We start from the raw sequence: 21,941 nt of genomic DNA, 5'->3' as shown, positions 1-21,941 counted from the left end.
GAAGTAAACCCTTTGATAAACTGATCGATATAGTAGGTCAGATATAGATACCGATAGGTCTGTTAGGTAAAGGACTATCAGAAACGTTTCCACTGCGATTTGAAATAGAAGGTAATATTATGCCGGAGAAAGCAATTCGAAGAAAACTAGTTATTGTAGGAGATGGATGTTGTGGTAAGACATCGTTACTATATGTTTTCACATTAGGAGAATTCCCGCAGGAGTATCATCCCACGGTGTTTGAAAATTATGTTACAGATTGTAGAGTGGATGGGATCAAAGTATCGCTAACGTTATGGGATACAGCAGGTCAAGAAGAATATGAACGGTTACGGCCATTTTCTTATTCTAACGCAGATATTATTTTGGTTGGGTTTGCTGTGGATGATATAGAATCATTGGAGAACGCAAGGACGAAATGGGCTGAGGAAGTCTTACGATATTGTCCCGATGCACCAATAATACTGGTTGGATTGAAAGGAGATTTAAGAGAACAAGGAAATGGGACAAGTAATAAGAAAATGGTAAGGCCCGAAGATGCACAACATGTTGCCAGGCTGGTCGGAGCAAAAAAATATCTGGAATGTAGTGCACTGACGGGAGCGGGTGTGGATGATGTATTTGAATTGGCAACTAGGACAAGTCTTCTTGTAAATAAGGATCCAGGTCAAAACTGCTGCACAATTCTGTAGGAGAAAAGTGAGGATGAGACAAAAACGTTAATGATTTTACTTGCTATTCCGTAACTATTGGAAGAATCTTCACGGGTGGATAGACATATACCTAAGCGTGGCTATCGATTACCAGTAACTCTGATATATATAAAGATGATATGACATTAGTTATCCAAATTAGAATTTATAAAATTGAATCAGCATAATTTATATTCAATCATATTATAGAAGGAAAAGCAGTAATAGTAAAAGAGAATAACGACTGGTCGTTATAGCGCTGTCAAGAGCCCGAACCAGGATTTGTTTCGTGACGCGTAAACAACTTTACGCGATGGCAAATATCTAATTTTGATCAGAATAAAAACAAATAGTTCAACTAAAAACTATTGATCTTCAATAGTATTTTACTTCGTTCAAAACTGATTAAGATATTCATCAAGGCAGGTATTCCTACTTTAAAGGTATACTGCTGTAGATCTTATCGAAGAAGTTGTTTCATTCGTTTGTTTCTCTCTCTCAAGATGACCACTAAAGAAAAAACAGCTTCAGAGAGATACCAGAAGATATCTCAGTTAGAACATATTCTTAAAAGACCTGATACATATATTGGTTCTGTTGAAATCCAAGAACAAGAACAATGGATTTATGACGATGAAACAGATTGTATGATGGAGAAACACGTCAAGATCGTTCCTGGTCTTTTTAAGATTTTCGATGAAATCGTAGTCAACGCTGCAGATAATAAAGTTCGTGACCCTACTATGAAGAGAATAGACGTTAACATTAGACCAGAAGAGAATTTAATCGAGGTCAAGAATGATGGGAAGGGGATTCCTATCGAAATACATCAAAAGGAGAAAATTCATATCCCAGAATTAATTTTTGGCCATCTGTTAACTTCTTCTAATTATGATGATAAAGAAAAGAAAGTCACTGGTGGTAGAAATGGGTATGGTGCTAAACTTTGTAATATTTTCTCTACAGAATTCATATTGGAGACTGCAGATCCAATACTTGGGAAGAAATATGTCCAAAAATGGGAAAATAATATGAATACATGTCATCCTCCTAAGATAACTCCTTATTCGAAAGGTCAATCGTATACAAAGGTATCCTTCAAACCTGATCTTTCCAGGTTTAATATGGAGGAACTGGATAAAGATATTCTTGGGGTTATGCGCCGTCGTGTTTACGATATTGGAGGTTCTGTTAGTAACGTTAATGTTTATTTAGATGGTAAATCATTGAAAATTAGAAACTTTAAAAACTATGTTGAATTATATTTAAATTCATCAGAGAAAAGCCGACAATTAGATAATGGTGAGGATGCAAGTATTCAATCAAATACTCCACCAATTCTCTATGAAAGAGTTAATGAATCCTGGGAAGTAGCGTTCGCAGTATCTGATATTTCTTTCCAACAAATCTCGTTCGTAAACTCAATTGCTACAACTACTGGTGGGACACACGTTAATTATATTACAGATCAAATCGTTAGGAAAGTGTCAGATATTTTGAAGAAGAAGAAAAAGAAGAATATCAAACCATTCCAAATAAAAAATAACATGTTTATATTCATTAATTGTTTAATCCAAAACCCAGCTTTCACATCACAAACTAAGGAACAAATGACTACAAGAGTTAAAGATTTTGGTTCCAAATGTTTAATTTCCGATGATTTTGTGAATAAAATAATGAAAACTGATTTTGCCACAAAGATCTCAGAAATTGTTGACGAGAATGAAACTAATGCCTTGAAAAAATCTGATGGTACCAGGAAAAGTAGAATTACTGATTATCCTAAGCTAGAAGATGCTAATAAGGCAGGTACCAAAGATGGTTATAAATGTACATTGATCTTGACTGAAGGGGATTCTGCCTTGTCATTAGCTGTTGCAGGTCTTGCCGTTGTTGGTAGAGATTTTTATGGCTGCTATCCTCTTCGTGGTAAAATGCTTAATGTCAGAGAAGCAAGTGCAGACCAAATCCTAAAAAATGCAGAAATCCAAGCTATTAAGAAAATTATGGGGTTACAACATAAAAAGAAATACGAAGATACTAAATCATTACGATACGGTCATCTTATGATCATGACAGATCAAGATCATGATGGTTCTCATATTAAAGGTTTGATAATTAATTTCCTGGAGAGTTCCTTCCCAGGTTTGTTGGATATCCCAGGGTTTTTGGTGGAATTTATTACACCCATTATCAAAGTTACTGTAACTAAGCCATCCAGACAAGTTATTGCCTTCTATAATATGCCAGATTATGAACAATGGAGAGCAGAAGAAGCACAGAACTATACTTGGAAGCAAAAGTATTACAAGGGTTTGGGTACCTCATCTGGTCAAGAAGTGCGAGAATATTTCAAAGATCTTGACAAACATCTGAAAACTTTCCACGCATTACAAGGTCATGATAAAGATTTGATTGATTTGGCTTTTTCGAAAAAGAAAGCAGATGATAGAAAAGAATGGTTAAGACTATACGAACCTGGTACTGTCTTAGATCCAAAAATATCTGAAATTCCAATTAGTGACTTCATCAATAAAGAATTAATTTTGTTTTCTTTAGCAGATAACATTAGATCTATTCCAAGCGTCCTTGATGGTTTCAAACCAGGGCAAAGAAAAGTTTTATTTGGTTGTTTCAAACGTAATTTAAGATCAGAAATTAAAGTTGCCCAATTAGCACCATATGTTGCAGAATGTAGTGCATACCATCATGGTGAACAATCATTAGCTATGACCATTATTGGTTTAGCTCAAAACTTTGTTGGATCTAATAATATTAATTTATTGAAGCCTAATGGTGCTTTCGGTACAAGAGCTACTGGTGGTAAAGATGCTGCAGCTGCAAGATATATTTTCACAGAATTAAGTAAAATTACAAGAAAAATTTTCCATCCCTCTGATGATCCTTTATTCAAATATGTACAAGACGATGAAACCACCGTTGAACCAGAATGGTATCTACCAGTTCTACCAATGATTTTGGTAAATGGTGCTGAAGGTATTGGTACTGGTTGGAGTACTAATATTCCTCCATTCAATCCACTTGATATCGTGAAGAACTTAAGACATTTAATGAATGGTGAAGAGCTTGAAAATATGATGCCATGGTTTAAAGGTTGGGGTGGTTCAGTTGAAAAGGTTGAACATCAGCGTTACAGAATGTATGGTAGGATTGAACAAATTGGTCCAAACACATTGGAAATTACAGAGCTGCCTGCAAAAACTTGGACGTCAACTATTAAGGAATACTTGTTACTAGGTATTAGTGGGAATGAAAGGACAAAACCTTGGATTAAAGACATGGAGGAACAGCATGGGAATGACATCAAGTTCATTATCAAACTGACACCAGAAGAAATGGAAAAGACTAGGAAAATTGGTTTCTACGAAAGATTCAGATTGATTTCCCCTATAAGTTTAATGAATATGGTAGCTTTCGATCCAAGAGGTAAGATAAAGAAGTATGAAAGTGTGTTTGACATTCTAACGGAATTTTTCTACGTTAGGTTGGAATACTATCAAAAAAGAAAAGATTTCATGAGTGAGAGATTACAATGGGAAGTTGAAAAATTATCATTTCAAGTTAAATTTATTAAGATGATCATTGAGAGAGAACTCATTGTGACTAACAAACCACGTAAGAATATTATTAAAGAATTAGAAGAGTTTGGCTTTCCAAGAATTAATAAAGATGGGAAGCCATATTATGGTTCAATTGCCCAGAAAGTTGAGGAATTGATTGAAGAGGATGAGGAAGCTGAAGAAATAGACAATGATGAAGATGTGCTTACAGATGATGCAATTATTAATGGACCTGAAGAAGCTTACGGTACATTTGAATATCTTTTAGGTATGCGTATCTGGTCTTTAACTAAAGAAAGGTATGAACAATTATTGAAACAAAAAAAAGAAAGGGAGATAGAATTAGAGGATTTGTTAAAATTATCTGCCTCCGATCTATGGAATATTGACTTGGACGACTTCATGAAATCCTACGAAGAATTCCTTGTTCTGGATGAAGAATATAGAAATGGTTCTGAAGCCAGTGGTTCTAAGACTAAAGGAAAACGTAAAAGAAAAAATGCGGATTCTGATGACTATACACCTGCTAAGAAAACGAAAACGGCTAAAAAGGCGATAAGTAAGACTAAACTAGAAGATTTGAATTTTAAAAGAACTCTACTGGAACCTAAGGCAGTCGTAAAATCTAAACGAATAACAAAGGTTAAATCAGAAACACCTTTATTAACCACATCGCCATCCTTACAAATGATTAAGAAAGAAGGTCGTACTCGTACTTCGATGTCGCCAGCTTCTCCTGATGTTCTCGGACAAGAAGAACCCAAGGACTCCATGAGCGCATTTTCTGACAAGTTTAAGAAACTGACCAAGGCATTCGATAACGTTGATGAGAATGCGTCACTAACAGAGCTAGCAACCGAAACTGGGACTAAGGAACCTACACCAATAAAGGAAAAACCAGTGGTAAAGAAACAGGCTGCTAAGAAAGCGCCTGCACCCAAAGTACCAAAGACACCTAAAACTTTTGAACTGAGCGACGAAAGCGATTTAGAAATAGTTGATCAAGCTGGAAACTCCGATAGTGATGAAGAGGAAGAAGTGGTAATGCCCAGAAGACAAAGAGTAACCCGCGCTGTTACTCCGAAAAAGTCATACGTAGAACCAATCGAATTATCTGATGATAGTTTTGTTGAAGAGGATGAGCCAGCTGATTCCGATGAATCTTTTGATGGGGATTTCAATTGATAGAGGGTTCCCGTAATTTTTGAACTATTTAATTATTTTTCTACATTTTCTATCTACATTATTAATACCTATCAGCCTGCTATTCTGAAAGACAGAAATCGAATACGATATTTTCGAACGGGTTATGTAAGACATCTTATAGTGCTATACATTTGCCAAGTCTGCATTCTTGTTGATGCAACTGCCGCATTTTATAGATGTTACTGTGACGTTGAGAATTAATTCCCTTACTTCACCGCAATTTAAGTTGACGGTTTCGCGAAGGTTTTTTCTTCGAGAAATTCAAAACAGAAAAGCATACCTTAGTCTACACTACATAAAATATAAATTAGGTAGCGATGAGATGAGAACTCTTGAAAGAAACCCTTAAGTTATCCACTGGTCATTTATTCACTCGCTCGCTGAAAGGCTAAGGGATAGGTGAACTAAACCATGTCACCTAATGACTACAAAAAGCAAAGTGCTCCGTCGAACACTAAAGCAGAGTTGATCCCTGGGAATCTGTCTACTATCGAGGTCAAAGAAGAAAGTTCTGAAGGTGTTGCGGCTTATAATAAACCACCGATGACTTCTACTGTAAACCAATCTCATTTTAGTAGAGTAGCGTCCTATGTCGGTTGGAAACAGATAGGGGGGTGGGAGGAAGTTGACTCTCTAGGGGAATATGATTCGCTATTTGAGTTAAATGAGGACACTTTCTTAGATAATATTATTCCTGATAAATTCTACGGTAAATGGTACCATCCAATACTGCTCTTTATAATTGCTGGATTTTCTTCATTTCTTTTAGGGTACTTCAAATTCTCGTTTGCACCAGTCTATTTAATTGCTGTTGCCGCAGCATTGGTTTATAGAGCATTAATTAAGGGTTATAGGTCCAGTATTAGGGAACTCATCGAGAAGGAATCAGCTGTTGAAAAAATAGAAGACGATTACGAATCTGTCGAATGGGCGAACTTGTTATTCGTAAAGTATTGGCCTATTTTAGAACCATCCTTGTCTCAGAAAATAGTTACGCAGGTCAACGGACAGTTGGCTTCAAATATGTCTATCCCAAAATGGATAAAGGCTATATGGATTGACGAATTCACATTGGGAATAAAACCTCCTAGGATTGGGTATGTAAAAACATTACAAAATACACATTTAGATGTCGTAGTTATGGATTGGAATGTATCCTTTACACCGCATGACCAAGCTGATATGAATGCAAGGCAAGTTAGAAATTTCGTAAATTCAAAAGTGCTACTGAAGATCAATGTAATGGGGGTTATACTACCAATGACACTTTCTGACCTTGCAATTGACATAAAGGCAAGGTTAAAATTTCAATTGATGGCAGCATTACCTATTATAGAAACAATCAATATTCAATTATTGAAAGTACCAAATGTAGATTTTATTGCATCATTATTTAATATATCTGTTTTCAATATGGATCTTCTGACTCTACCGGGTTTTCTAACTCTGGCAAACAAAATGGCTTACAAATATATGTCGGAAATATTGCTTCCTCCATTTTCATTACAATTAAACTTACCACAGTTACTCTCTGGTTCGGCAACCTCTATTGGTATTCTGGAAATTAATGTTAAAGCTGTGAAAGGCTTCAAGAGAAATTTTGGCGAGCTCTTAGGAAAACCAGGGCATCCATATGTCTCATTTCTTTTTTCGAACCGAGTCATAGCTAAAACATCAGCTTCTAAAGATCCAAATAGCCCAATATGGCACGAAGTCGTCCATATACCGATCAAATCATTTACAGAACCATTATCAGTCATACTTTTTGACAAACACAAAACATTGAAAGATAAAAATTTAGGTGGCATTGAATTCAATTTAAATTCTTTACGTCATCGACCTCATCAGAAACGTTTAAAGAGTCCCATTTTGAAAAACTCTAAATCTATTGGGTATTTACACTTTGATTTACATTTCCGTCCAGTCTTAGAACAAAAGAAGTTGCCAAACGGGAAGGTTGAAGAAATCCCTGATTTAAATACTGGGTTAGCAAAGATAGTTATCCAAGAAAGTAGGTTAATCAACGAAATTGAGAAAAAGTTCGATACATACGTTGAGCTCTACATCAATGCCAAGAAGGTCTTCACTACAAAGAAGGTATCTGGTGTGGATAATTGGCGATGGAAATCACAGTATGAGTCCATCATTCTTGATAGAAGTATGACTAGATGCAAGTTTGTTATCAAAGATAAAAAAAGTCAAATTATCTCTTCTTCGGTACAAAATCTAAATGCGTTAATTGATAGAACTAGTATGAGTAAAGATATCATACCTTTGAAAAACGGTGTGGGCGATTTGAAAATTATGACATACTGGAAACCGGTAGAGTTAGGTTTATATGGGAAGGGCACCATATATACAGCACCAATTGGTACTGTCCGTATATTGATTAATAAGGCAAAGTTCACCAATAATGTGGATAAAATAATGGAGGTTAATCCTTACACGAGAGTTCTAACTAATGATCTGGAGATTGGTAGAACAAATGAGCTGTTAAATGAATTAAACCCAATATGGAATCAAGCAATATATGTGGCAATTACTTCGCCTAATCAAAAGATACTTCTTGAATGTATGGATTCTAGGTTGATTGGGGGAGATCGTTCATTGGGGCAATTAGAAATATCACCACGTGGACTACTACGAAAAGGGGATGATGACAGATACGAAGAGTTCATTAATGAAAATGCTATAAGCTCACAATTAACTACTCGTAAAGGGCTTAGTGGGGAAATTACATACTATATTTCCTTTTATCCGTCATTACCGATTTTAACTCGCGAAGAAATCGAAGATCTTGAGAAAGTGAGGGAAAGGAGAAGACAGTTGTTGCAAAAGAAAGCATCACTTGATCCTCTAACCGAATCCAAGGAACTAAAGGAAAGAATATTGGATGAAGAGTGTGAAATCCATGAATTAGAAGATATATTCAGTAATAAGATGAAATTGGATTTAAATGAATTGATACAATATCCTTCAGGAATCTTAACCATTTCTGTTCAAGGCGGTGAATTACCATTCCCCGGTCTTTATGTGCAAACATTTTTGGATTCACTTGGTCATGCCAGTATAATCAGTCCGAAATGTTCCATCAGAACTATTAAAACAGGTTGGATAGGTGAAGCAACGATCAAAGAACTAGAATGGTCTGTTACAACATTCAAAGTTGTTAAAAATAAAAGTCTAAACAAAGCTGAAGTGGGTATTAGTGAATTTGTAATTCCTACTATTGAATTGATAAACAATTGTTATAGAGAACCATGTATATTGAATCTTTCAGGGATATCAACTGCCAAATTGATGGTCCAAGTGTCATACTTCCCATTGCATGTTACGAAGTTACCACTTTCAGATTTAATAACGAATACCGGTGATTTGACTATTACTATTAAGGGAGCTAATGACCTGATAGCAGGTGACAGGAATGGATATTCTGATCCTTATGTCAAATTATATCTGAATAATAATGAAAAATCATTTTTCAAGACCAAAATTTCGAAAAAGACATTGAATCCAGTTTGGAATGAGTCCACAACATTACAAATCAATGACCGAGTCAATACATTTATAAAGTTCAAAGTTGTAGATTGGGATGGCGCACTTTCGAATGATCTATTAGGATGGGCAATGTTGCCCCTATCTCAGATTGATCCAGCAGCATTGACGAAATTAGAAGTTCCAATTGTTACTGAAAAAGAAGACAAAGGTGGTTTCTTACAACTTGAATTCACCTTTAGCCCACGATATACTTTAGGGGTTCAAAAACGATCTAAGAATAATATTGGAGATCTTGCTCAGAAGGGTATCGATACTGGGATAAGGGCAGGTACTACTGTTCTGAATACAAGTGTGGTAACGATCGGTAAGATGATGGATGAAGGACAAGTAAGGTTGAGAACCGGTATTGTGAAAGGTGTCGAAAAGAAGCTTACTGGCTCAGTACATTTCTGAACATTAGAAAATACTCTGATACTAGTTTATAGACTATACTATAGATACATTAAAAACTTAAAAATTCACGGTTCGTACTTCATTTTGTTAGATGACGAGCAAGATATTTAACTACATTAAGAAATCGTATATAGACAAGACAAAAACTTGAAATACAAGCGATTTTCATTTCAGCCATCTGTATTATATTCTGATGTAAAGTCTTCATGTAGGTGCATTCCTTTGTCGTTTTGTAAGACAAAAGTTGTTCCCATTTGCTGTCTTTACAATGAATTGTCCACTAACCAAGCTTCTGTAATTCGTCTACAATTTTACGAAGACACAACTATTGAAATGTGAATACTACGCTATCATTATAGAAGCATATGAGATAGACAAAGTAAATGATAGAAGATACAGAACTTTCGTAACAAACTAATTTACCGATAAACAAGGGTGTCTGAGGCAGATGGAAGAACGTACAGTCAGCGGAGTTCATCCAGTCGAGCTGTGTGTTTACTCTGTTCTCTCGTCAGATTTAGACGAATTGTATCATTCCATCAATCAACTAAGAGAATCAGAAGCTTTTTTAATATTGTCTGTAAAGAAGATTCGAGATTCTTTGAAGAAAGAACATCGGATACTTTATGAGAAAGAATTATTGAGGAAACCCCTAGATAAGTTGAAGACTCTACAGAAGAGAATGGACATACTCTTGAAGAGATACGAGGAAATAAAAAGAAGAAATAAGAAGCTGATAGAGGGGCCATGACCGTGATTGCCTAATTCGAAAGAAGATACCTAGCATAACATGTTTGAACCTGTGCTGATAATATCTGACAGAAAATGAAGATCTGTAAGGACTACCGCCGGCGTATCACATAAAGGCGCAAGAGGAGAAAACAGTCGTTTTATTTAGATATTATTAGAGACACTTCAAACCTTTTGGTTGTAATATCGGTTTGGGATGCTGCTGATAAACTAGGTGTTTGACTTCTCTTCAATGCTGTACAACGACATTGGAAAATAAATAAAATAACTCACTCTAAACAAGTATATAATATTGAATTAATATTTCTAGTTGGAAGAATAAATATTACACGTACATCAAGCATCAGATTCGATTATATATATCATTCCTCTAAAGCACTGGCCAGTTAATCGTTTGAGTGTCTTCTAAGAGTGCCATAGTGGCATTTCGCGATGCATTTTTCTATATTTTTATCCAATTGAAATAAAAGAATGAAACAATATATATTTACACGAACCGTAGTGTCAAGAACATAACATCTTTGAATAGCAACGGTAAATTAAAACCAAAATTTGGATGATTTCAATCCCTAACTCATTGCTGCCAAATTATAGTTGCATATTTTAAGTATTTTACGCTGGTTAGATCAACACCGTACCCATTATAGATGATACCGGAACAACCGCCGATAAAAGACACCACTAATCAAAAACTGCGATACAAGTCAATATTCAAACAGTTAGATATCCATAATGAAGGGAAATTCGATTATTCCACTTTGCGTAAAGCTTTCCAGGATTCCAACCATCCTTTGAAATCTAATGATGAAGCAATAAGGTTTTTGTTCACTGCGATGGATTCAAATAATGACAATGTTGTTGATTATAATGACTTCATGAAATATGTAACCGTAGCTGAATCTCAGATCGAAGAGGGCTTTCAAAATATTGATTTGGACCATGACGGTAAGATTAAACCATCTGATGTCTCAAACTATCTTTCAAAATTAGATATAAAGAATGCAGATATTGGTAATAAATCATCAGCAGCAGCAGCTTCTCCAAATACTTATAATATTAAGAATTCACCGTCAAGATTTAATAATTTCATTCATTGGGCATTTTATAAAAAATTGGAAAGCAACGACAACATTGAAAACAAGGAAGAGGTAAGTTGTACTGGGGATAACAGCATTAGGTTTGAAGATCGTGACCAATTATATATCACATACAACCAATGGCGAGATTTCCTGTTATTGATGCCCAGAGAAGGAGGCTCCCGGCTAAAGACGGCTTATTCGTATTTTTACTTATTTAATGAAGATGTTGAGCTATCTTCTGAAGGAGATATGACTTTGATTAATGATTTTGTAAAAGGATTTGGATATTTTATTGCCGGTGGGCTTTCCGGTGTGATATCACGTACAGCTACAGCTCCATTTGATAGAATTAAAGTGTTTCTAATTGCAAGAACAGATTTATCCTCTACGTTATTGAATTCAAAAGCGACTGTTTTAGCTAAAAATCCAAAAGCTAATTTAAATAAATTACGATCACCTATCACAAAGGCCATCACGACATTATATCGACAAGGTGGCGTAAGAGCATTTTACGTGGGGAATGGGTTAAGTGTCTTTAAAGTTTGCCCTGAAAGTTCAATCAAATTTGGTACTTTTGAATTAGTTAAAAGAGCCATGTCTAATTTCAATGGGAATAAAAATGTTGACGATCTTTCGAGATTCCATACTTACATAGCGGGTGGTTTAGCAGGAATGGTGTCGCAAATATCTATTTATCCTATTGATACATTAAAGTTCCGAATCCAATGTGCACCTTTGGATTGTAAATTGAAAGGGAATCAGTTACTATTTGCAACGGCAAGTAATATGTATAAAGAAGGTGGACTAGGAATGTTTTATAAGGGAGCTATTGTAGGTGCTGTGGGTATTTTCCCTTATGCAGCACTGGATTTAGGAACATTTTCAGCTTTGAAAAAATGGTATATTAAGCGAAAATCCAAATCATTAAATGTTCCAGAGGACAAAGTAGATTTAAGTTATTTACAAGTATTACCAATGGGTGCAATAAGTGGGTCAGTAGGAGCTACTGCAGTCTATCCAATTAATCTCCTTAGAACAAGACTACAAACGCAAGCAACTTTTGCACATCCTTATTTGTATACCGGCTTCAGGGATGTCTTTACCAAAACAATCCAAAGAGAAGGGATACCTGGTCTGTATAAAGGGTTAGTTCCAACGTTGGCAAAAGTGTGTCCTGCAGTGTCCATTGGATATTTATGTTATGAGAACTTTAAGAAGTTAATGAAATTGAATTGATATGTCTCAGCTACTTCCCCAATTTCCTGTTCTAGTGAGTCCCTGTACTGCCACCTACAACCAAGAATAATATCAAATCATATATTCGTTATCTAGAACTTTTTAAGAAAATTTAATAATTATTTATTCTTTGCTGTAAATATTTAAACGCTAACAGATATATGCTTCAATAGTTATCGAATAAATATTCATCAAAGGCGGTCTCTTCTACATTAATCTGGTAACTATATAAGAACAGTCCATCAATCATCTACTCTCTCTTCACAAGTACAACTTTCTGATGTTATTCATCACCAAAGTTGAGACGCCTCTGGAGAAAGCGCGCAGGGCAAGAAGAACTGTACATACATACGATACATGATCTTCCAATTTTCAGCATCGATACATGAAGAAACAAAATTCATTTGAAACAATACATACTTTCCTCTGGATTTCTTGGACTTAGGTGTATTCAATAGTAGATTGTCATAACGTTAGGCATGACCAAAAAAATTACTCCTATCGGGTCAAAAGATGTTCATAAGATAACTTCAGGACAAATAATCATTGACTTGGTCACCGCGGTTAAAGAATTGGTGGATAACAGCATTGATGCCCATGCCACTCAAATAGACATCATCTTTAAAAACTATGGGATAGAATCCATTGAATGTTCTGATAATGGAGATGGAATTACTCCAGAAAACTATGAGTTTTTAGCTTTGAAACATTATACATCTAAAATTTCCACATTTGATGATGTATTGCATATACAGTCACTGGGATTTAGAGGTGAAGCATTGTCATCACTTTGTGGGATTGCAAAGTTAATAGTGACCACTACATCTGACCCACCGAAGGCGGATAGGTTAGAATATGACAGATCAGGTAAATTAAATTCACGAACGATTACATCCCGTAATGCTGGAACTACCATTCAAATCTCTAAATTGTTTGAAAACTTACCAGTGAGAAGAAAGGAATTTATAAGGACTTGCAGGAGACAGTTTACCAAATGTATATCCCTATTACAAGGCTATGCAATTATTCAAGAGAATATCAAATTTTCAGTTTGGAATGTTTCTGCTAAGGGAAGGAAGACTTCCGTATTGTCAACACCACTTGCTCCAAGCATACCGAAAAAAGTTTTGAGCATTTTTGGTCCAAGTAGTACATATGGTTTAGATGTACTAGATTTAGCTCTCGATTTGAACCCTCTCAAAAAAGATATGATGAAAAAATATGTTAACGACACCACTTTCCTTAACTTGGATTATACAATTCAAGTTAAAGGTTATATATCAAAACATTCCCTAGGCTGCGGTCGAAATTCAAAAGATAGGCAGTTTTTCTATATCAATAAAAGACCTATCGAATACCCACAATTATCAAAATGTTGTAATGATATTTATAGGCAATTCAATAATGCTCAATTTCCATCCATTTTCTTAAACCTGGTCATTCCTCCACAGGTAATTGATGTAAATGTTACGCCCGATAAAAGGATAGTATTTCTACAAAATGAAAAGTATGTCTTAGAAGAATTAAAGATACGATTGTATGAATATTTTGATAATCAGGATTTAGTCTTACCCAAGCAACAATCTATTTTAAAAAATCACCAATCAAGAATCGCAAAGAAACGGAGATTAGAATCTACTAAAGAAAATGAAAAATATGCTACCGCTGATTCCATAACCAAATTTCTAAAAGAAAAGGGTAAAGAAAATGTCAAAAGCTGTGTAATTTCAAAACCATCCACTGACATTTCATACCGCAATTTGAATGATGAGGAAGAATTAGTTGTTGTAAAAATAGAGGATGATACGTTTAAGAGTAATGCGAAATTGGCGAACAAAGATCTAGTTTTCTCTGGGAAAGATGACGACTTGTCAAGCTGCGAAATTAATACAGATAACAAGTTTAGCAATAATGACTTATCAGATGAAATAGACGTAAACTTAGAGAAAATTGAGAAAAGAGTCAGGTTTCAATTACCACCCCCTTTGAAAGAACATATTAGACATAGATCATTTACCGATAACAAGTATACAAAACCATCTAAGGCCAGCAGTAGGATCGTTTGTCTGCGGGTTCGTAATCTTATGGAAAGAATCAGAAAAGAATTAAAGGTAGTTTCGGTTTTCTCTCAAAAGAAGCGCGATAATTTAGTTAGTGCTGAACCTGCAACAGGAATGAAAAATATCGGAGAAGGAGACCAATATTTAACATTGATGGTTAAAAAAGAGGACTTCAAGAAAATGAAAATTGTTGGACAATTCAATTTGGGCTTCATTATCGTTACTAGGAAAATTGGAAATGATTATGATTTGTTTGTTATCGATCAACATGCAGCTGACGAAAAATATAATTTTGAACGGTTACAGAAGATTACAACTTTTAAATCACAACGGTTAATCGTCCCTCAACCTGTGGAATTAAGTATTATCGATGAACTGATCGTCATTGATAACCATTCAACTTTCGAAAAAAACGGGTTTAAGTTAATAATTGATAAAAATGCATCTCAGGGACAAAAGATTAAAATAGTAGCTTTGCCCGTATCTAAACAGACAATGATTAATATAGATGATTTTAATGAATTAATACATGCAATTAGAGAGAATGCGGGATTAAATACTGAGGATTTAAGATGTTCTAAGTATAGGAAATTGTTTGCAATGAGAGCCTGCAGAAGTAGTGTTATGGTTGGCAAACCACTTACTAAGAAGGCTATGACTACAATCGTTCATAATTTAAGTGACTTGAAAAAACCATGGAACTGTCCACATGGAAGACCAACAATGAGACATTTGACTGAATTACATGGCTTGAATTCATTTACGAAAGATTATGAAATATAAGGCTCTAGCGAAATGTGCTGTTACAAAAGCTACATTTTAATCTTCTACATCTTTTACAGGCTTTACAAAATATTTAGGTAGGCTACTGCAATAAACTATGAGTCATTTATACCGAGGATATGATTTACACTGAGCTATTTAGGCCAGTCCACGCTCAACTTATCTTTATAATAATCCGAGCGTTACAAACTGTATAAATGTTGTTTCGTATGGACTACTTCTTATTTGAGCAGTACTTCTTTCCGATAAGAACGAAAACAATTTAATACCCTTATTATTCATCCGGCTCCACCTTTGGAATAGGAGATGGACCTTGTGTGAGTGATCATGTGGTGGCCGGAACTGCAGTGCCGAAAACATAAGTGGAAGATTAGAATGTGATATTGCAGGTATAAAGAATAGCCTGGGAAAATAATGCTTCAAGAGGGAACAAAGAATGAAAGAAAACCTCTGAAGTTATGTCGTAATTCTGATCTATGTTTAAGGAAAGAACCATTCCGGAATTTCATATCCATATACGAATTACTCTATTTAGTTACTCTAAAATAGGATGTTTAAAAAATTACACAATCATTATCATATTAAAGTGCAATATTCTCTAAGATAACTAGTTATTCTCAATCGGGAATCTCTTCTTTTGAACATAGAATGATTCCCCTTTAATACGTAAATACATAACAATATATACCAACAGTGGACCAGCGTATACACTATTATGTAACCGTTAAGTCGCCGATAAACAGAACAACATGAACAGGAATGTTGGCACGTAAAATTACACACCAGCTTTCACACAGAGAGACAGAGAGATCCGTGGTGCAAGTGCAACATCATCATTGCAAAGATTATTAGAATTAATACCTTAGGATTTTTTTTTGTTTATTTTTTAGTTTTCAACTAGTAGTTTTTTTTCCAAAGTTTTACTTTCGAAAACTTGAATATAACCTATGAAAAATAAACAAAAACCAGTTTTCTAATTGAACTGTAATATAATAAATAATGTTATGTTATCAAGGACTATGTTTACTATTATGAGGTACAGAATTAAAAAGTTTCTATAACGAGTCCCTTTATGGTAAATTTTTTTATGTGGAGCATACGGGATACTTATTTGGATTTTATTATGACTAGGGTCATCACGTATTTATTTGAGACATAAAGACCAAAGTTAAGTTACGTGGCAGAGATATACAAATGTAGTATTTACATATTGTGATAGAGTATATCAACAAATTGGTATACTTATTTTGTGAGAAAATCTCTTAACAGCGACTGTTATTGTGTGACAGTTTTCAACTTGTATATCGGTTTCTTTCCAATTTAATAACCGATATGTAGATATATTGGATAGGTAAGTTACCAGCAGCAACCAGAGCAGGAAGGACAACCATGTAGCATTAAAAAGTTTTGCAGAATTTTTAAATTTTGGATAGATAGCAGTTCAATTTTTCTTGATAGAAATGACAAAGTTTTCACTAACAACTGACAGATACTTTAGCGACTTGCTTTTATGAATTACGAAATGGTAAGGTTTAAGTACATATAATCTACACTGTGTGTGCTACACCCAAAATTCTTTCCAAAAAATACGTGTAACTGTTTTCTCTATAGTTCAACTTCATTAGGTAATCTATATACATAAATAAAGTCTATACGACTATAGTATAAGTCATAACTCACCTCTGGACACGTCGCCTTTGATTGTTTGTTACTGGATCTTAAAAGCGTACGTAGGTTAACGAGATAGATAACAGAGAAAATTTGATTCCTTTGAGAACTAAGTAGTTCAAATCAAAGGAAGTTTTGAAATGTCCAAGGTATATATAAGGTTATCCGCCCTCATTTTTTTAGTTATTGTTGGGACGAGATAAAAAAAAGTTGTTTAAAATATTTCTCTGCTTGACGTCCAAAAATATTTTGTTTTTTAGCTTCAATCTTCTATATTGACCCTTTTCCCAGGCCAAAGGTTCCCTTCTTTTCTTCCTTATTTTCCTGAAGAGTAAAAGTTGTTTACTTGGTTTATGTACTATAAACATAAAAAAGACACTTATTTACTATTTAAAGACAACTCATAAATATTGTTGTTACACCTAAACAGCAATATTTTAATTAGGCATTTAACAGCTCAGCAGGAAGATATGCTGCTAACTCAAACGAATTACTCAACTAAACCATAAAAGGAAATTATATATCTGTGCAACCAAACGATGTTATGCTAATTAATATATATCCCCTCGTATATTCATTGAGGGCTAGTATTTATGTAATACTATATAGAAATGGCATAAAATAAGTTTGAGAAGATAAGACAAAACTGTGGGTTTTCAATAGGTGGGAGAGAAAATCTTAATTTTCACCCTTCTGCCTTGTCGGCTTGGCTCTCCCCGTGCTTTACGTACGTACATTTTGTTACTTTTCACGGGCCGTCAAATGATAGGACGTACAGGGGCCCAGGCACCCTCGTCTAAGCAACAACCAGATTTGGAAAGATTTACATTAGAATTTGATTACTTAAAGGAAAATGCTTTTAAACTTTTAGGTCCCCTGCATGACGTACTTGCTTATTATACGGTATTATAATCCTCTCCGGGAAGGAAAATTCTCAGTCACTTTCCTCGAAGGTGGAAGATGGTAAGTAGCACTTTGGATATGTACGTACTAAGTAGGCAAACCAAACCTCGTCGTACACTTGTTGCACCTTCAGATGCCTAAACTATACGTACGTTGAAGTACGACCTAGATAGGAGAACCAACTTACTTTACTGAGTACCACACAGAGAAAACTGCTGGAAGCTTCTCTTCCGAAACCAGAAAGATTCCCACCGTTGAAGCCAATTCCTGCAAGCGCTACTGGGACGACATCCAATTTTCTTTAAAAAATACCGTATCTAGGCTTTTCACCTTGACGAACATACTTTGTTAAAATTTATTAACCTTGGGGCGACCGCGGCAAGGTTTTTGTTCTTAATTATCTATAGTGTTAACGTGGTCATCATGAGTTACCCAACTCTCTAACGTTTCCTTACTTTCCTGAAAAAAAGTAAACCCTGTAGACCTGAGAACATTAGATTAGACGACTGCCCGTCCTCTTCATGTTGTACAAAGTGCCTCATGTAAGGGAATTTGGATGATACGCTGATGAAGTCATACAAGCTATACATGTTTTAAACTAATATCTCCAAACTAAATTTGAGAATGGATCCAAAAGGAAAGGGTTTTCTGCAAGGTCACTCGAAGATTTTGCGCTAAAAAAATCAAGCAGATGAAAACGTTCGTTGCCAGTTTAGCAAAGGCGGCAAGGAAGGACCATACAATAATAAGCTATTATCTTCTTTTAGCACCAATGGTTTCTACCCTAATTTTCCCGATCAGGTTATGTTCGCTAAGATCGACATTTGGTGCCTGATCTTGTTCTTTTAAGTTGCTGCTTGTTTTTTCTAATTAATGTAATTTAGTACCTACTTTGAAGGTTTTAATTTTACCAACGATCAATTATTGTTCGAGCCTTAAAGTTGATTTGATGCAAAACAAAATGTTTGCGAAGTCCTGAGAGTGTTTCACCTCTAAGTTCAGATCATGTGCCCTATTTTAGTTCTTTACCCTTTTTTTCATGCAGCCCCAAAGCTACCTGTATGTTTGTAAAACCCTTGTTAAGAGAGAAACTCTAAGAGAAACTCTCTGCTTCTGTTTGTTTGAGATCTCGCATAAGTGTAGGTCCTACAAAGACTTCTTCTTCGTGAGCTTATCTTACTTAAAGTTTCTACAACAAGGAAAAAACCAAACTAGTAATTTATAGGAAGGTACTGTCCATTTATTGTTGCAAGTGGTTGGAAAATATGGGATTCAAGTGCCTAAAGAAACCCCAGCGCGACCACTGCGGACAGTATAGTTGCGCTGAATTTCGCTTAAGTACTGACAAGGAATATATTCTTTGAAAATAATTTACGCATCCACAAGAAAAGGACAATAATACGTACTTACATAGCGTAGCGGTAATGTTACAGGTGTCTATTTCTTCCAAATATGAAGAATAGATGTTGCCGTACTGCTTATTTCCGTGCGTATATCTGTCTGCTGAACAGTAATATCGACAGCATCAAATTTATCATTTTTTTTTGCCAAGAAAGGTTGCTAACCTAGAAGCTAAAGAAGATCTTTCGAGACACAGGTCCTGTTACACAGAAAGACCGCGAATAGAAGCGCATATACCATGCATTGAATGATTAACTTTAAATGATTCCAACTTTGCTTACCTATTTATTAGCTTAATTGTGTTTCTCAACTTCAAATTTGGTTCCAATCTTAGGCTTATATTTAAAGTAAGCGTTCCAAAGCTAGAAAGAACATCTATTCTATACCATTGAATCCCACAAAAACAAAATTGGACATAAACCAAAAAAGCTAATCCATTATCTTAAGTATACCAAAATATCAGAAGAACTAATTTAAAACTCATAATAGAAAACCTTCCAGTCGAACATCGATATGAAAAGTTTCCTCTATTCGTTGTACCTGGGACTTTTAGTCTTTCTAAATGTTGCTTTAGCGTTAGGGCAATCTTCCAATGACAATGTGTCAGAGGTTGTATATGTAACAACTCATATTACTGGTGCTCTAACTTTAGAAACAATGTTTTACATAAGTATCCCTTATTCTGACTTTTCAACAGGTTTATACCCGATGTCATCTACGCAACTATCATCTCAATATTTATTTAGTAACCAGTTCACTGTAGCAACTTCAATCACAAATGCTACATCAACACCTCCAATACCTTCAATATCAAGAAGTTCCTTGAATGTTGCTTCATCTACCGGACCTACAGTTGCTAGGACCGCTGTTCCATCATCTTACACCAACTCGAGTGCCTCCACCTCTGGTGTGTCATCCACTGTTTCCGGATCTTCTGTTGTTCCATCATCGTATGCCAACTCCAGTGCCTCCACCTCTGGTGTCTCATCCACTGTTTCTGGATCGTCTGTTGTTCCATCATCGTATGCCAACTCCAGTGCCTCCACCTCTGGTGTGTCATCCAGTGAATCCAGATCTTCTGTTGTTCCATCATCGTATGTCAACTCCAGTGCCTCCACCTCTGGTGTGTCATCCACTGAATCCAGATCTTCTGTTGTTCCATCATCGTATGCCAACTCCAGTGCCTCCACCTCTGGTGTCTCATCCACTGAATCTGGATCTTCTGTTGTTCCATCATCGTACGCCAACTCCAGTGCCTCCACCTCTGGTGTCTCATCCACTGTTTCTGGATCTTCTGTTGTTCCATCATCGTATGCCAACTCCAGTGTTTCCACCTCTGGTGTGTCATCCACTGTTTCTGGATCTTCTGTTGTTCCATCATCGTATGCCAACTCCAGTGTTTCCACCTCTGGTGTGTCATCCACTGAATCTGGATCTTCTGTTGTTCCATCATCGTATGCCAACTCCAGTGCCTCCACCTCTGGTGTCTCATCCACTGAATCTGGATCTTCTGTTATTCCATCATCGTATGTCAACTCCAGTGTTTCCACCTCTGGTGTGTCATCCACTGAATCTGGATCTTCTGTTGTTCCATCATCGTATGCCAACTCCAGTGCCTCCACCTCTGGTGTGTCATCCACTGTTTCTGGATCTTCTGTTGTTCCATCATCGTACGCCAACTCCAGTGCCTCCACCTCTGGTACCTCATCCACTGAATCTGGATCTTCTGTTGTTCCATCATCGTACGCCAACTCCAGTGCCTCCACCTCTGGTGTGTCATCCACTGTTTCTGGATCTTCTGTTGTTCCATCATCGTATGCCAACTCCAGTGCTTCCACCTCTGGTGTGTCATCCACTGAATCTGGATCTTCTGTTGTTCCATCATCGTATGCCAACTCCAGTGCCTCCACCTCTGGTGTCTCATCCACTGAATCTGGATCTTCTGTTGTTCCATCATCGTATGTCAACTCCAGTGCCTCCACCTCTGGTGTCTCATCCACTGTTTCTGGATCTTCTGTTGTTCCATCATCGTATGTCAACTCCAGTGCCTCCACCTCTGGTGTGTCATCCACTGAATCCAGATCTTCTGTTGTTCCATCATCGTATGCCAACTCCAGTGCCTCCACCTCTGGTGTGTCATCCACTGAATCTGGATCTTCAGTTGTTCCATCATCGTATGTCAACTCCAGTGCCTCCACCTCTGGTATGTCATCCACTGTTTCCGGATCTTCTGTTGTTCCATCATCGTATGCCAACTCCAGTGCCTCCACCTCTGGTGTCTCATCCACTGTTTCTGGATCTTCTGTTGTTCCATCATCGTATGCCAACTCCAGTGTTTCCACCTCTGGTGTGTCATCCACTGTTTCTGGATCTTCAGTTGTTCCATCATCGTATGCCAACTCCAGTGCCTCCACCTCTGGTGTGTCATCCACTGAATCTGGATCTTCTGTTGTTCCATCATCGTATGTCAACTCCAGTGCCTCCACCTCTGGTGTGTCATCCACTGAATCTGGATCTTCTGTTGTTCCATCATCGTATGCCAACTCCAGTGTTTCCACCTCTGGTGTCTCATCCACTGTTTCTGGATCGTCTGTTGTTCCATCATCGTACGCCAACTCCAATGTTTCCACC

The 21,941-nt window shown here is 36.2% G+C and overlaps 7 protein-coding genes across 7 annotated transcripts; all 7 read left to right on the top strand.

Moving 5' to 3' along the window:
• Positions 1–119: 119 nt before the first annotated feature.
• RHO2 (Rho family GTPase RHO2) lies at positions 120–692 on the top strand (the record flags this gene model as incomplete). The annotated part of the gene is made up of 1 exon (XM_003670769.1): positions 120–692. The coding sequence occupies one exon, from the start codon at positions 120–122 to the stop codon at positions 690–692; it is 573 nt and encodes a 190-aa protein (XP_003670817.1).
• A 503-nt stretch (positions 693–1,195) lies between these two features.
• Positions 1,196–5,458, top strand: TOP2 (DNA topoisomerase 2; the record flags this gene model as incomplete). Its single annotated transcript, XM_003670768.1, has 1 exon — positions 1,196–5,458. The coding sequence occupies one exon, from the start codon at positions 1,196–1,198 to the stop codon at positions 5,456–5,458; it is 4,263 nt and encodes a 1,420-aa protein (XP_003670816.1).
• A 432-nt stretch (positions 5,459–5,890) lies between these two features.
• Positions 5,891–9,430, top strand: NDAI0F02540 (uncharacterized protein; the record flags this gene model as incomplete). The annotated part of the gene is made up of 1 exon (XM_003670767.1): positions 5,891–9,430. One exon carries the CDS (start codon positions 5,891–5,893, stop codon positions 9,428–9,430), a length of 3,540 nt encoding a protein of 1,179 aa, XP_003670815.1.
• A 448-nt stretch (positions 9,431–9,878) lies between these two features.
• Positions 9,879–10,181, top strand: SNN1 (Snn1p; the record flags this gene model as incomplete). The annotated part of the gene is made up of 1 exon (XM_003670766.1): positions 9,879–10,181. The coding sequence occupies one exon, from the start codon at positions 9,879–9,881 to the stop codon at positions 10,179–10,181; it is 303 nt and encodes a 100-aa protein (XP_003670814.1).
• Positions 10,182–10,827: 646 nt separating this feature from the next.
• Positions 10,828–12,495, top strand: SAL1 (Ca(2+)-binding ATP:ADP antiporter SAL1; the record flags this gene model as incomplete). Its single annotated transcript, XM_003670765.1, has 1 exon — positions 10,828–12,495. The coding sequence occupies one exon, from the start codon at positions 10,828–10,830 to the stop codon at positions 12,493–12,495; it is 1,668 nt and encodes a 555-aa protein (XP_003670813.1).
• Positions 12,496–12,974: 479 nt separating this feature from the next.
• PMS1 (ATP-binding mismatch repair protein) lies at positions 12,975–15,338 on the top strand (the record flags this gene model as incomplete). The annotated part of the gene is made up of 1 exon (XM_003670764.1): positions 12,975–15,338. One exon carries the CDS (start codon positions 12,975–12,977, stop codon positions 15,336–15,338), a length of 2,364 nt encoding a protein of 787 aa, XP_003670812.1.
• Positions 15,339–19,823: 4,485 nt separating this feature from the next.
• Positions 19,824–21,941, top strand: NDAI0F02500 (uncharacterized protein; the record flags this gene model as incomplete). The annotated part of the gene is made up of 1 exon (XM_003670763.2): positions 19,824–21,941. A coding segment is annotated over one exon (2,118 nt), but the record flags the coding sequence as incomplete, so codon positions are not given.

Source organism: Naumovozyma dairenensis, chromosome 6 (genome assembly GCF_000227115.2).
Source record: "Naumovozyma dairenensis CBS 421 chromosome 6, complete genome".
NCBI classification, from domain to species: domain Eukaryota; kingdom Fungi; phylum Ascomycota; class Saccharomycetes; order Saccharomycetales; family Saccharomycetaceae; genus Naumovozyma; species Naumovozyma dairenensis.
The sequence above is the reverse complement of the archived record's forward strand: the minus strand, read 5'-3'. Positions and strand labels throughout refer to the sequence as shown.